This window comes from Amblyomma mixtum, chromosome 9 (genome assembly GCF_055824585.1).
Source record: "Amblyomma mixtum isolate Tamu chromosome 9, ASM5582458v1, whole genome shotgun sequence".
Lineage (NCBI taxonomy): Eukaryota > Metazoa > Arthropoda > Arachnida > Ixodida > Ixodidae > Amblyomma > Amblyomma mixtum.
Window position 1 is genome coordinate 24,548,290 of NC_143020.1, and position 15,269 is coordinate 24,563,558.

Consider the following 15,269-nt stretch of genomic DNA (forward strand, 5'->3'; position numbering starts at 1 on the left):
AAAATTGCGTTAACAAAAAAAAAGGTTTCACGCTCAAAAATGCTTTTGTCCAGAATTGTTGTGTAGGTTATATATTTGTTCACATAATTAGCGCAGGACCCTTAAATCTCTTATTAGGTCATCCTGGCATCGTTCGTTCCGCAAAAACGTTTCATTATTTATTTAGACTTCTATTCTAGGTGGATGGAGAGTACATTTCATGGCGTCGTGGCTAGCTTTGCCGTGTTTAGTTTGACAGCGGAGATTTTACCGTTCATTATTATTCTATGCTCTTCCTAAATAGAAGGAAGAGGATGAGTTCTGCCTCAGAAGTCTGCCACGGGAATTCCTGTTGCCCATGCTAGAAGACGTCATTTTTCACATGAGAGGCAAAATTTCGAACTTGGGATGTAATCAATGCGCAGATTACTTACAGAAGTGCTGTTTCAGTGCCCTTGCTGTCCTCAGCTAGCCTAAACGCTTTCTGCATAAAGGTGAAGGAATGACACAGAGCAAGAAGTTGCCATCACTGGAGTACCAGCGGAAGATGTCCTCTTGCTTGTGGCCCGTATGTACTCACTCGTTGTATAGAAAGGCGAATCAGTAAACGCAGCGATTAAGTATACCACAATGTGGAAACAGTTTGTGTTAAAAGGCAAGCAAGGTGTAGTTGTTCAAAAACTGAAGGGTGAACTTATGTACCGCGCTAAAAGTTTGACGCGATAATGTAATTGGTAAATAGCAATACTATATGCGAAATTGGACATTCTCTACTTCACGTTCAACAATGGCTGGGAATCCTCAAACCGAGCCTGGCGCAGTGGTGCAGCGGTTAAGCGATGCGCCACTGCCCCGGCAGGTGGTTGTTTCAAACACAGGAACCTTCAGGGCCTGTGAGAGCCAGGGTGCTCTTCCCGTGCAACCTCTCGCGGCCACTCATAAATACAACTGTTATCTGCAACGGTCGGAAGTTTTCTTACACTGCGGGGGGCTGGTTACCACCTGCCACCGTTGGCAGGTTGTGATGACGTCACAAGGTTGCATGAACCAGGTGGCAGGTGACCCACCTGTACTCTGGGCACTTTTCGCTTGCACCGTCGCCGCCGATGAGGGCGACAGCGACGCCGGGTTTTCCGCTACTCTCGCGTTAAAATGTTTAGCGTTAAAACTGGGAATGAACACCGTAGTTGGATCTCCTATTTGAGGATTCCGTTGCTCGAAGCTGCAAACTCGGCCCTGTTTTCTGCTGGTCCTGAGTCCGTGCGTTGAGCGGGTCTCCTCCTATCGGTTAAGGCGCGGTCACACTAGGCCGACGGGACCCCGACGCCGACGATCGGCAGTCGCGTCGGCCAACCTGGTCGTTCCCGACTCCAGTCACATTGCACCGACGACGACGACGATCAAACGCCGTCCTAGTGTGTCAACGTCGCCGACCAAAGATGCCGACGAGACCCGTCGGCCGACGTGTCTTGGGCAAGTCGGTGGCCGAGCGAAAACATTCGACTACCAAAAGCAAGTACCGAGGTCAAAGCTCGAAGTGCAGTCTTATGTACACAAATAATGCACGCGCAGCAACATTCATCATGCCATATGGCCACTTGGCCGACGTGCCGCGCCGATCGTCGCTTGCGAACTGCCGCCCCACTGCAAGCAGGAAGGAGCGGTGAGCATCGCTGCGCAGCGTTACCCAAGCTACACCCACAACAGGTGTCGCACTTCGCCGCCGTGCAGCAGTGCCTGAGCGCTGCTTGGGATGGTGTACAAATATCACAAGAAAAGGCAAGATCGCCTTGTTATCAGAAACACTGCTCGAGCAGCGACAAAGCATGCCTGCTTATGCTGCGAGCTTTCGGCAGCGGCACCGCTCGCGGGCGCTCCGGGCGACGAGCTCTGCTGCTGGCTGGCTGCCGTGTTCGTCGCTAGGCCTATAGCCTCATTCGCATCGGAGCCGCAGCGGCCGGCGCATCGGAAGTCGCCTGAGCTATATAAAATGCCTACTCTACACATTGCTTTACTGTCAACACCATCATCTCGCAATAAAATAATAGTTTGGTAAATTTCCTCGACGCCTTCAGCAGCGAAGCGAGCGCGCGCTAGGCGAGCCGGTTCCCAACGTCGGGCCAGCGGCAGCTGCGAGGCGATTGTGGCAAGAAGTTTGCTCATATCACAGTACTTACCTTTGCCAACAGCTCAGTATTAGTCAGCGATCCTCAGTAATGACACATTTTTCACATTTCTTATCCCAGGGTTTATTATTTGCGTCAAGAACACACTTTAGCTCGTTTTTGTTACGCCGGCAGACGGGATCAAGACTGGCCGGCCGGCCGGCATGCTCGGCGTACTTCACGCTCGCACAAGCAAATACAAAACAACCATGATACCAGAGAGGATGCTTCCTAGATTAGAGCAACGACAATATGCCAGTGCAGAAGTCGATCTTTCGGCAACGACACCTCCTGCGGCAACGCCGGCCGACGAACTCCGCGCTGGTCCCAGGCTGCCCTAGTCGTCGCTAGGCCTAGCTTGTTTCGCATCGAAGCTGCAGCTGACGGCGCTTCGGAAGTCGTCTGTGATATAATAAAAGGCCGACTATTTACATCGCTTTACTGCGAACTCGTCCCATAATAAAAGATATGTTCGATTTCCACGACGCCTCCAGCAACGGAGCTAGCAGACGGCAGGCGAACCGCACCAAGTAGCAGCAGCACCAAAGCGGCTGTGGGATCAAATTTTCTTGTATAGCAGTCATCACTTTTACCAGCAACTCGGTATTGGCCAGCGAATCGCACACACTTTTCGCACATGTGTCCCCGCATTAAAACACTTCGCCCGTTTTTGAAATTCCTCTGCCCGTGCGAACGACTTGACGAGTTGTGCTCTACTTCACCGAGCGTTGTAATAATCATTTAACAGTCGGCGTCGTTCTCCACCGAAGAGGAGGCTGGACTGATCGGGCTCATTGAAGTAAGGCGCTTGATTTGGAACGCGCGGTACAAGCACTATCATCGACGCGATTGGAAAGAAGTCGCCTACAGCGATATAGCAGTTGCACTTGTCGACAACGTTTTGGTTTTTTCTTCGGTGGTTCCTCAATCGCCTCGAGCAGCAGCAATGCTGCAACAGCCGCGCCCGCTGCTAGAACGTCACCCATTGCACCGCCTCGCCGAGTCCGTGTCTGCGGCACAAAGAGACCACATCCGCCTTGGAGACCATGCGAGCCGCGCGCACGAAGCAGCAGCGTCGAGCTGTCGGGATAGGATGACGTCGGCGTGAGGTCGGCGCTGCTGACGGCAGAGTACGACACACGGTTCGGCCGACGGCTGCTATCTCGCCGACGCCACGGCGATGCTCGTCGGGCGACGATCGGCGCTCGGTCGGCGTCTGCGCTGTGCGACGGACGCGCCGACGGCACGAAAATCGCCAGACTAAAATCGGCCGATCGTCAGCCTAGTGTGAACGCGCCTTTAGCTGTTGGCATTGTTGTCCTCTGGTTATGTAGCACATACTTATTGTGCCGGATTAGCCAGGATATATTGCAAATTTAAACAGGGGACACAGATTAACTGTGTTTGTTGAGATCTTCAGGTAAAAGTAAATAATTTTGAATGTTATACCTAACAAAGGTGTCTCCCTGACGCAAAGGTGCAGTTATGAAGAGAATCACACACTGGCCTTCGGACATATTCCCTGTAGCATTGCCCAAGGAAGAGGAGAACGGGAATAGAAAGAGGAAGTTCTAACGGAGCGAGAGGACCTCGAAATCAGGTCTTTGTAGAGAAGGAATCTGCAGGCACAAGAGAAGAAAGTGATCACGTGGTTCTATTTCACCACGTAACAAAGGTTCGACGGAGAGAGAAACCCGATGTGCACAAATAATGTTTAATCGTTGTGTTCTGCATCGCAAGATAGTTATGGACAGCTAGCATTGCCATTAACTGCATAAGCGGACACTCCAAGGGATTGAAAATTGCTGAAAATCCCCTGTAGCAAGAACAGGCTCAGGACTGACGGAGTGCGGATGCACGAAACACTCGAAGGAGGCCACTGTCAAGTCAACAGTGGTTCGAATAAATGGGACCACAGGCCGGCAAAATGCTGACTTTGTTAAAATATCTCCGATCGCGTTAAAAGCAATGACGCAATGTCCAGGAACCCGCTGAAAACGCTGTTCATTAACATATGGTGGAACGAAGAAACGAAGAAATGGCTCAGAAGAGTACCTTGAGTATTCGAGCGGTGTCAGGAGAGAAAGAAACATTGCAAAGCATTTTTACTAAGGCCAAATAAATCCATAGAAACCCGGGAAAAGAATTATGCGGAGAATGTTGGGCCTGAAATGAATAACTCCTATCCAGAGCGCTGGAATATATGGGAATAGCTACTTTTTTTATTTACTGTGATGCATCTGTGTAAACTACAGTATAAGTAGGAAAATTGTCAAGATGTTTTCGCTGCTGGTAGCCTACCGAAAATGGCACATACCCACATTTTCGGATCAGCCAAGAATTGGGGGGCCGAGGTTGCCATCCACCTGTACATAACAAAGGCAAAAGAAAAGCACGCGGGAGAACGACACCTGTGGATTCTACCGCAAGGGGGGGGGGGGGGGGGGGGGGGGGGGGGGGGTGAACTGTGAATAAATTGCATGAAAAGTTTGCTTGAAAAAGAGATAGAGGGAAAAAGAATAATTGATTAAGCGTAAAATTCCTTAGATGAATCTTATACGCGTCTTTACTTCGTCGTCTTCAACAGTACATTTAGGCTGGCTGCCACAGACGTTTATATTATTGACCGAGCCTGTTCAAGGCCAGGCTGCAGTAAAATAATGCTTTCAATATTCGAACATGTCATAGCTGCAGAGTGTAGGGTAAATAAAGGATGGTAACTCTTTTATTTACGCGAAAAATAAAAATCAACTATTCCCTTCGTAAAGGAGGAAGAAGACCTCATCGTTCCTATGTGGGGTATGTGCCATTCTGTCAAAGGCTACTACAACAACAACAGCAACAGATATCGCAGCAGGAACCAGCACCCAGTTGCCTCGACACACACAGCAAGGATCAAAGCAGTTAAGCGAGACCAGGGCGTTACTGGCGCCGTCGCATTTTGCAGAAACTTGCATAAGCTGGAAACTCACCATCTCAGGAGCAAGTCAACAAACGAAGATCACCAGGTATTCCGGCTTGACACTCAAACGGCTGAAAATGGACAAGGGTCACAAGACGATGATTGTGCACATTGGCAAGGGCGTAATCTTTGCGCTGGTCGTCATCGACGTCCTGCTGCTCTACTGCTACGCATCCTACAAGCGCTGAACGTCGACCAGGACCGCTGTGTTTTGTGGACAGATGCGGGCGGAGTGCGGCATTGGGCGGAAGACAACGATGGCCGCAGTGAATACATGCTGGATGCGCAAGTGCTTTGTTTGAACATTGTGAAATGCTGTGACCCTTAGTCACACATGATTGCCAGACTGCCTGCAACGCTAAGTGTGCCACGTACGGAGACTTGGTCTGGCTTGTCAAAGTATCGACGTGCTTACCCCCCAGACACATGGAATACATAGTCTTTGACAGTACGATGTGAGTGGAAGTAAACTGAATGACCAGTGTTATAGTTCACGCTAGTTTATTCTGTGATGAATATTACAGCCATTTTTTCAACGTACCCATAGCATGCAGCAGCTAACGCTTGGGAGCTTGATATCTGGGGCGTTACGGTGGGTAGTATGTGATATCGAAAAACAAGGGCATGCTAATGTGCTTGAGCAATTTTAATACTTATCACCTGCAGCTTTGTGATTTTGTACTCTTAACGGTGTTGTTAGAACTCAAAATCCAGTGTTCGGACGAAATACCAGTAGCCTAGTGCGGCAAGCTTAAATGAACATTTACAAAACTGTTAATTAACCAATGGAAATTGCCAAAATCTTTACAGGATTTCAGATCAGGAGCTTCCTGATTAAGAGATCGCAGCATTTTCATCTCAAAATGAGCTTCAGCGCCGAAAGATTTTTGTACCCGTAAACTTATTCGTCTGAGTGCTGTCACTTTAGAGATTAGTCAACATATCTGCAATATTAAGCTGTATAACCTGGCACCCTATAACAAGGTTCCCGCGACGACGACTAATTTTTGATAATTCTTTTTTTGTTCTTCTTTTTAGCCTTGCCACTTGCTTACTACCAATATTGGGATAATAATAAAGAAGTAAAAATATTGAATGACAAGTCCTTTCCCCAGTATCTGCAAGGTATAAATAGCTTGAGACCAGAAAACACCGAAGAGTTAAATGAGTAACAGTGTCATGCACGAAGTAGACCGTACCAGTGGCGACAGCAGAACATCGGCAAAGAAAAGAAAAGTTCTGCAAGGAACAGTGACAACCTTTCTCTGATCTTGCAGTTTCTTTCCTTGAGCGCAAACGTTGTCAGTGCCCTATCCCACAATGATCTATCCTTCCCCACTCTTGCCTGCACACAATGCCCATAACTCTTCACCTCCTTTCTCAACATCATCGGGCCTAGAGTGCCTCAAACCTGAGAGAACTAGGCAACCCAGCTAGGCTGTGAGGACCCGGCCGTGTAGGCTATCGCCACCGACCGGGCCACCTATGTTGTGGACCTCAGGAACATAGACGCCTGAGTGCAGTGGGGTCCTGCGTGCTAGAAATTTATTCATTCTAATGAAGTCTTTGTCTGTTCGTGTGTATTTTTAACAGTTTTGGAAATATCATTTTTCTCATGCTACGTGTTTTTTTTTCAAGCTTGGTGTATTATTTCTGAAAACCAATCAGTATATTTAATTAGTACATCAGCTGTTACATGATCGCCAGTCAGAGGACGAGGTTCCGAAGAAAAGAGAAAAATAACATTTCTCGAACTATATTTGGTACATTAAAGCAGTAAATGCTACAATCTATTCGGGCCCAGTGATTTTCGTGCCTCAATTAGATTTTTTTTCTTTCTATACGCTGCAACCTATTAGGCTTTGGTCGTGTTTTCCTTCCCATAAGTCAAACTGTATATGCCACAGCAGGAAATTGGCTGAGCTCTTTATGATCTGATGAAGATGAGGGCAGTTTTTAAATAAAAATATATAACACACGTTTGCTATGTACAGTTTTTAACATTTTCCACCTGTTCATGCTGTGCATATGCATCCACCTTCACGTCTTCTTTGAATGCTTCAGGCTGTTAAATCACTCCATGGTTGTCTTCTTCGCTGCTGTCAAAGCTATGCAAGTACGTTGAACATAAACATTCTGTGAAACCAATATTAAGTGAGAAGGTGAATAGGAATAAGGTACACTGCAGCCTCTAGTTTCTGTTATCGAAAAAATTAGCATTCTCAACATTATTAGAAAACAAACACCTTCCAGCATATACTCATGTCCGGTAAAATACCCTAGTGATTCAAAAGCATAACTTATCAAGAAACCTTCGGTTTTCAGTTCATTTTGAGCAAACCGCTGCATTGAAGATCGCAGTTATAGAAGAAAGGGCGTTTTATGTATTTGAAATGTGTGGGTAATGACAACTTCGTTCTTGTCGCCTTGTTTTTCCTGTTGTCATCATCAGACGCAGAAGCCTTTCCACGTGCTGTTGTTCTACAGCGTGCATCAGTGGACTCTGCGCTGAGACAAAAAGCAGCCATCGCGCATAAGTTTTGGAACGTGCTCGCAGCCGTAACCCCTAAAGCATCACGAGCAGCAAGAAGCGTCTGTGACATGGTACCCTGGTTCCGTCAGGTGAGTTGCTTTCCGTTATGCTAAGCCACTTCAGTTTGGCACCTAATACAAACGTTTCTCGCAGGTTAAGTAAACCTCTGCAGGGCTTCGTGAAGGTGTGACTGTTTCTTTTTGCTAACGACCGGAGAGCTAATACGCTGACACCTGTGGAGAATTCGGGCCGTTTATTGCGCATTTCCTTAAAACACCGTGTAGAAACACCTGTCTCCGCTGGGATAAAAAAGAAATTATAACTAATAAGCTGCGTCAGGTATGATTTCTTTGGAGAAACTGAATCTATAGTACTTATTATTTGGGCCTACTCCACACATGACGAAACGAACAAGTCACGCGATCGGTTGGGTACGTACTGGCAGCTTGGAGCCGGTGAGTCAAAGTGAACTGTCCATGCTGCCTTACTTTTTTCCGGCACTTTTACAAGCGAGACAAGAATATTTTATTAAGCAATTTTAGGCAGATTGATACTTAACCGGCGAGGTGTTTCTAGCAGCGCGTTATCGCCCGAGCTTTTTGCAAAGCAGGATGCCCTCGAAAGTCGTCTGACTAATGATTTACTAGGGGGAAAAAGTTACCGGAGCGCAAACTAGGGCGCTGAAAAAAAAAAGGAAAACTGATAATTTTGCAGTTAATACATGCGTTGAAATTGAAACGTGCCATAACGCGTTCTTCCGTTTTATTAAAACCTACTTCGGTTCTCTGCACGTTCTTTTCGTTTTAAGCCGTGATGGAGGTATAAACAAAACATTAAAAAAAGCTCAGCGTATTTTTTTTTATTCCACATAATAGAGCTTCCCTTCAACTAGACACGTCTGCAGGCCAGAAATATATGTGTATTAGCTGGTCGAATAGGAGCGCTCGCAATTAAAAGATGGAAACACATGCTTTCGAGCCAACTCTTACTCCAAGACGAATTTAGTGCTAGTCTGCATGTTCATTTACTACGCCTTCCTGCGCGTAACGGCGAGAAAGAGAGTGACTGCAGAAAGACCGCATAGAAGCAGTGAGCATTACTAGACATACAAACTTGTACTCCTTTTAACGCGAGAGCTCTAAGGAGCTAGCGAAGCTGACAAGACGACGTCGTCGTTGTCCTCGTCGCGGTCACCACAGAATAAAGGCGCATCTCCATGGGTCCATACGAGGCGCACGCGCGCAGCGCCTACGCGCCCAGCGCCGCGCCGCGACAAGCGTCGGAAAACAAACGTAGCCTGATGGCATGTGGCCACCTGTAACTCGTACTCGCGCTAAGCTCGCCAAGGACCGTACCGGATGCCGAGAGATCTGCGTTCTCTGATTGGTTATACCGGCCGTAAACCAGCGAGCCACTTCTTGCACCGACGCGAGTGAGGCGCAGATATCTTTCATGAGCAGATATTTACCAAGCGCCAGCGCCGGACCGCGTCTGCGCCTCGCGCATGAGTAAGCTTTCCACTTCTCGCGGAGGCCACCAGGAGCGCTGTGAGTTAGCGTGTTGTTAAAAAGAGGTTAACAACTGGTTGAAAACGCGGAAGGCGAATATTGGAATAATTGAATGGAAAAGAAGCCTTGTGTGGCTCTTAAGAAGAGAGGTCACATTAGGTTAGAAGTGTAGGAAAACGTATTGAAAGAAAATGAGCAATTTTGATAAAAATTTAGAACACTTAAAAAAAAGCAGAGCATGGCGGCAACCATTCAGCTTCAAAGGTGACGGTCTTCCATCCGTCCACCCATTGTCACCGTTCGTCCTTGAGGAAGCGGGTTCGGAAGTTTCTGTTGCGCACGGGGGGCCTCTAGGGGCAGTGCGGAATGATCACGTCATGTGGAAGGTATAAAGAGTGGGTACTTACTAGCTCTTGTCACGCCAGTGCGATAGAGCTGGTAACGTCTACTAGTGTGGGCCTTTGATCTCCGCCTTCCCTGAATGGTAATGTGCCGTCTAAATCGACGGGTGCTCCACAACGAGAGAACATCATCGTGTTTCATTCTTAAGGCAGAGCTTAAGCGTCTCCCGAGTTTTTTCTTGTTGTGACAAGGAAAACTGAGAGCCATAATACCGCGTGACTCATCATCATTAGGCCGACTACCCGCATTTCAGGAGAAAGGCCTCTTATATGGCTCTCCAATCAACCCTCTCCTGTGCAAGCTGCGGCCATCCTATTCCCGCAAACTTTTTAATTTCATCCACCTATCTCCTTTCTGCAACCCCCTGTAACGCTTACCTTCCGTTGGAGTCTAGTCTGTTACGCTTAAGGGCAATCGGTTGCACTGCCTTCGCATTGCATGCTCTGTCCAAGCCCATTTCTTCCTCTTGATTTGGACTAGGATGTCATCATGTTTCATCCGTGACTGACAGTGCCCTTTTCCTGTCTGGTAAAGTTACACCTGTCACTTTTCCTTCCATAGCTCGCTGCGCTGTCCCTCACTTAAGTTGAACTCTTTCCTTAGCCTCCGCATTTCTGCCCCATAGGCGAGTACCGGTAAGATACAGGTGTTATCTGCTTCTCTCTTGAGGGGTATTGGTAAACTTCCGTTCATTATCTGAGAGAACCTGCGAATGCATTCCAACCTGTTCTTATTCTTCTAGTTATTTCACTCTTTAAATGCGTTCTGTGGATGCTGCCTGCCCTAAGTAGATGTATTGCCTTACCACTTCCACCACCTTGCTACCGGTTAAGTTTTGCTACCTTCCGTGACTGTTACACTACTTTGGTTTTCTTGCTATTAACTTTTAGACCTACCGTTCTGCTCTGCCTGTCTAACTCATTGATCATAGTTTATCTCCTGAGTGAATTAGCAAGAAATGTCCTCAGCGAATCGCAGATTGCGAAGTTGTTCTCCACTAAACCTTGTAATATCGCCGTTCTCCCTTATTACAAATCTACTCCACCTTGGGGGATTCCCCTAAACATTTGATCCACTAAACCTTATGCCTAACTGTTCCCAATCCAGGCCTTTGAATACCTCCTGTAAGCAGGCGGTGAATAGCATTAGCGAGATCGCGTCTTCCTGCCTGCCACCGTTTTTTATAGGAATTTCATTGCTGACTTTATGTAAGCCAAAGGTGACTGTGCGCGAACTATTCATATCTTCCAGTATTTGTACATCATGACAATTGTATATCCTGAGTCTGCAATGTCTCCATGACTGCTGAAGTTGCGACCACGTGATTGATAACTTAAATATGGTCTATTGTCGAGTACTCTTTACAGGAAGCCCTGGGGATTTTATAGTAGATTGAAATCTTAGAGATTAGCTGAGCTTGAAGTCAGTACACGTTCTCCTGACTATGAAGTGTGTCGAGGAAGCATTTTATTTCTACTTAACAACTTCGTAGGTCGCAAATCGTAAAACCGCCGGTTCTAGCTGAGTACGTTCGCATTTCAGAGCTTGCCATTCACGTGGCGCCTTAGTGGTTTTGGCACTCAGCTGCTGATGCTCAGGTCGCTGGAAAGCGTTGCGGGCCATTGACTACGGCGTCCGTCATAGTCATAAAACTTCTAGACACGTTCTACCGTGCATGCTGCTACCACATGTTGCCCCGATGGCATTAGGGACATCATTGAAGTAGAGGGCATCCGAAAGTGCTTGATAAAGGTGTAAAGCTTGGTGAAGTAGATTATATTAATTTTAGAAGAAGCCCGACACTTGAGGGGGGCAAGAAGTACACGAGCGCTAGTGTTGTGTGATTCTACGCCTTCCGGCCTTTTGTTTCGGGACTCTTTTGAGACCATCTAATCAGACCTCTGAATACACACATTCGAACCACAATACTACCATGCGTGAGATTTGTCGGTTACTGTTGTTTAATGGACCTTCCGGAACCCATCGACACACAATACCGCTGTTTAACGCAGAGGCGACAGTACACACTGCACAGTGCACAAAATAAAAAGTGCGTAGCTGATAGCGGTCCTGAACAGTGAGGAAATGAAGGTATTCCGCATTCCTCATGGCTGTTTTACATTGACCTCAGCGGTGTCAAAGAACAGCAGGTGTGGTTCAGGCGCCCCACGCCGCGGCCAAGGTAGCCGCTCAGCAAGCTAATGTCGAGAGAAAGAAAATTTTCACTAACCATAACCAAGATTTTCCATAGCAATACTTTTGAAATTGCGCCATGCGACTTCCGTTATCAGAAAACAACGGCCTGGCACAAGTTCGTATCGTTTAAACAGTCATCTTGCCCCTTCAAGTTTCTCTGTTTGTTATGAAGCTCTAGTATGCGCTTGAAGAAGTTTATCGCGTTGAAGCTTGAACGTTTTAAGGGACCCCAAGCAAACTGCCAATGTCTTGAATGTTTCGGACCGCACTTGTTCATTGCAGGCTTTTATGGGTTTGACTAAGGTGAATTGTACTGCTATGTAGATGTGACAAGATAGGCCACAAAGCTTCAAAGGGAAGGGGGAATTGGCTAACTTTGGCTAATCGTATGTTTAATTCATAATAATAAAAATGGCACACTGTATAATGGGAGTACATATATTGGTGCCGTCCACATCCTGCGAAACAATGGATGGGAACAACATAAAGCACATCAAATAGCGTGCAGCTGACCCTGTCTCAACTCTGTGACAGGTTAAAGTGGCCAGCAACCCAAAGGTTCCGGCTACGGTCCAGGCTCAAGTATCCCGATCGAAGAAACTCGGTCATGCAGCTATGCTTCCGGCCAAGCGTTTTGTCAGGAGCGACGCATTCTTCTGGCTCGTGATGTCGTTCGTGTTGGCCTTGGTTGTGGCCAACTGTTACGCGTTGGTTCAGTGGTGGGAACGGCGGTACCCAAAGCCTCCATTGGGCATACTTACTGGAGAGCTCCTCAAGGACTTCGACCGTTATTCGCCGGACGACAATCACACGGAGACAGTTCTGGTAAGCAGTGGTCATTATATATTAAATGAATGTTCTGCAATATATCTTTCGTTAACGCCGGCGAGTAAGTGACAAGTGTTGCATTAGCAAAGCACTGCGCTTAATTTTGTTATTTTAAAACCCTTTAATGCGAAAGCAACCAAAACAAGGGAGCATAATATTCCGAAAACAAAAAAAAAAATTGCTGCATTCTTTCGAAAGTCATTAACATATTCGAGAAATAGAAAAAAAGTATCTGATTTTGATGGAATAAACGGGCTTCACTATGAAAGAGACACCAAAACAAAAAGAAGTACAGAGGAGAAGTTCTCACTGACAACTAAGGTATATTCTGGGAATAAAACACATCAATACGTTCCATGCGCGCGCTCAATTCACATAAAAACCAGCAATAGTCGCTGCCGGCTGTGTGCAGCGCGTTTATGCCATCAAAACGTTCAACCAACTAGCCTCCATTGCTGCCTTGTTTGATATCTGACATTTGTGATTATTTTCAAGCATTTAACTGCAGTAAGATTGCGCACAGATACTCAAGCGCATGCACCAAAATAATTAGAAGATTGAAATTACACCATCACGTCCCCAAGCAGGACTACGAGCACAGAAATTTCTGACCATTTTTCCTTCAGACTTACCTTCGGAGTGACCTGTCTTGGAGCAGGCCTTCCACGTTTCCCGTTGCTGATATTATGATTTTTATTTGCAAAATATGTGCGAAAAGGCCAGTTATTAATTTGCGCACACCTAACTAGGAACGTCCATAAGAAACTATTGATACTTTTACGGCCCGCATCATACGTGACACGTCGGCCAGTTAGAGGCTTCATAGCATTACTAGCTCCTTAAAGGTGCCTCGCTATATATCTCCATTGGGATTGCTTGGTTATTGCAACTTGGCGTAGTATTTTGAGACATAAGATCATAACTCTGCAAATAATATGGGCGTCATATGTTAGAATGATACTCGTCCTTCGGTAACTCCCGCCTCTGAACACGGGCCCAGCCAAATGGAATGCTTGCCAGCTATCGTCCTTTGTCTCCAGGTTTCCAAACTTATTCTCTGAACATATCGTCAGTTGGATTTGGCCGCGACTCGGAAGTGATTGGATGCGGCCATGTTACAAACTATGGATTATCAGAATACATTGACACCATATTTCTCCATTTGGCCATTGACTTTAAGCTGCTTGATGACCCCCTATGTAGAAATAGGAATATTGAACGTTACGGCGTTCACATTACCCTTCTTCAAGCCCTCTCATTGCTGGGTTTCTTTGTTAAACGTATGTTTCATTCCACTGGATTTACGGTGTTTATTTTTAACACATACAGCGGGATCGGAGATGAGTTAATGTATATTAACTCTTTCGCCTCCCAAAGGGCGCACGGACCGGCTACTGCTAGCAGCCATAGCTGCTCCGTGCTGAGGCGACAAGAGAGCGTGGAGGTCTGTCGACAAGGAAAGTAGGGTGCCTCAATATCAGCTTCTATGTACTCCAAGAATGGTATCGAGGCACCTCAGTTTGATCCTCAGAATTCATCTTCCACCATAAATGATGATCCTACCCCTGCAATGCTCAACAAACGTTTTAATTTTTCTCTAAGCTAAGACTTCGATGCCTGGCAGCGATGGTGTGGAGTCTGGTTCCTTAAAGATGCGAAAATACTTTTTTCCTAAATATTTTTGGTCGTGTGAAGTTAAGTCATTGGCCCGAATTGGCAAAAGAAAGCACGACTATGAAATAACTTATGGGGACCTGAGTGAAATGTCGAAAACTAGCGTCAAGGCACCTTTGCGCCGCCTATATGCGGTAACTGCGATTGTTGTAAAATTTATTTTACATACCCATTATAGAGCTGGCGCTATGCGTTTGCAGCGTCCTTTGGACATGACCTAAAGAGGACCGACTTTGGTGCACCTATAATGCGAAAAGTAGTATATTCGGTGTAACAGGCGCTATGCAAAGCAGTACGGTTTATCCGTCGGAAGAGGGGGCTATAAGGTTCTAAAAGGGCCCTCAGCAGTGCATAGAGACAGTTTAATGTCGTACTTTCTGCCGGGTACAAGTTGTCAGAGAGGGAGATGATTAATGAGAAACTCTTTACTGAGGTGTTGGTAAACAATGTGAGAGGAGGTCGTATTTGAGTTGAGGTTGTTCTGAAGCTTGTTTTGAGGGATAATATAAATTTGCGATCGTTTTTTTTGTGTTGAGCCTAAAAGTTTTTGCCGTACGCTGTTCTGATATTGTGAGTTCTCGGTTTGCTGAAACTAAAACTTCCAGCTCCATTTCGTACCATGTCAGAGCTTTTCATGTGTGATGAACTGTTCATCGCCGCCTCTGTTGTCAGCACCTGTCATGCCAGATGAAATCAGCGAATCAATCGTTTTCCGTGAACTCCCTTACCCTTCTCCGCACACCGCTTTTCAGCGTGTTCCGGCTAAGGCTGGTCACGACAGGCGTCGCTTGTGAGCACTGTTTCACGGAGGCTTTTGGAAGCGCCGTACGGCGTTTCAATCAGGCTGGCGCAACTGAATGCTGATGTCAGAGCGCTTCGTATCGTGGCTAGCCGTTGAGCGACGCTTCCGCCTTGCTGCCTCTGCAATGCTGGTGATCTGATAGCAGCCCCCAGATTGCAACGCGCCGCGGAATCTCTTTCAAGGAAGCACGGTGCAGTGACGGAGGATAATTGACGTAATG

At 46.7% G+C, this 15,269-nt stretch overlaps 1 protein-coding gene across 1 annotated transcript in view; it reads left to right on the plus strand.

Moving 5' to 3' along the window:
* The first annotated feature begins 7,707 nt into the window (after positions 1–7,707).
* Positions 7,708–15,269, plus strand: part of LOC149328535 (uncharacterized) — a 41,815-nt gene continuing 34,253 nt past the window's right edge. The window contains exons 1-2 of the mRNA XM_089559014.1: positions 7,708–7,728; positions 12,280–12,570. Coding sequence (XP_089415140.1) covers positions 7,708–7,728; positions 12,280–12,570 — 312 coding nt within the window. The remainder of the gene's footprint in view (positions 7,729–12,279; positions 12,571–15,269) is intronic.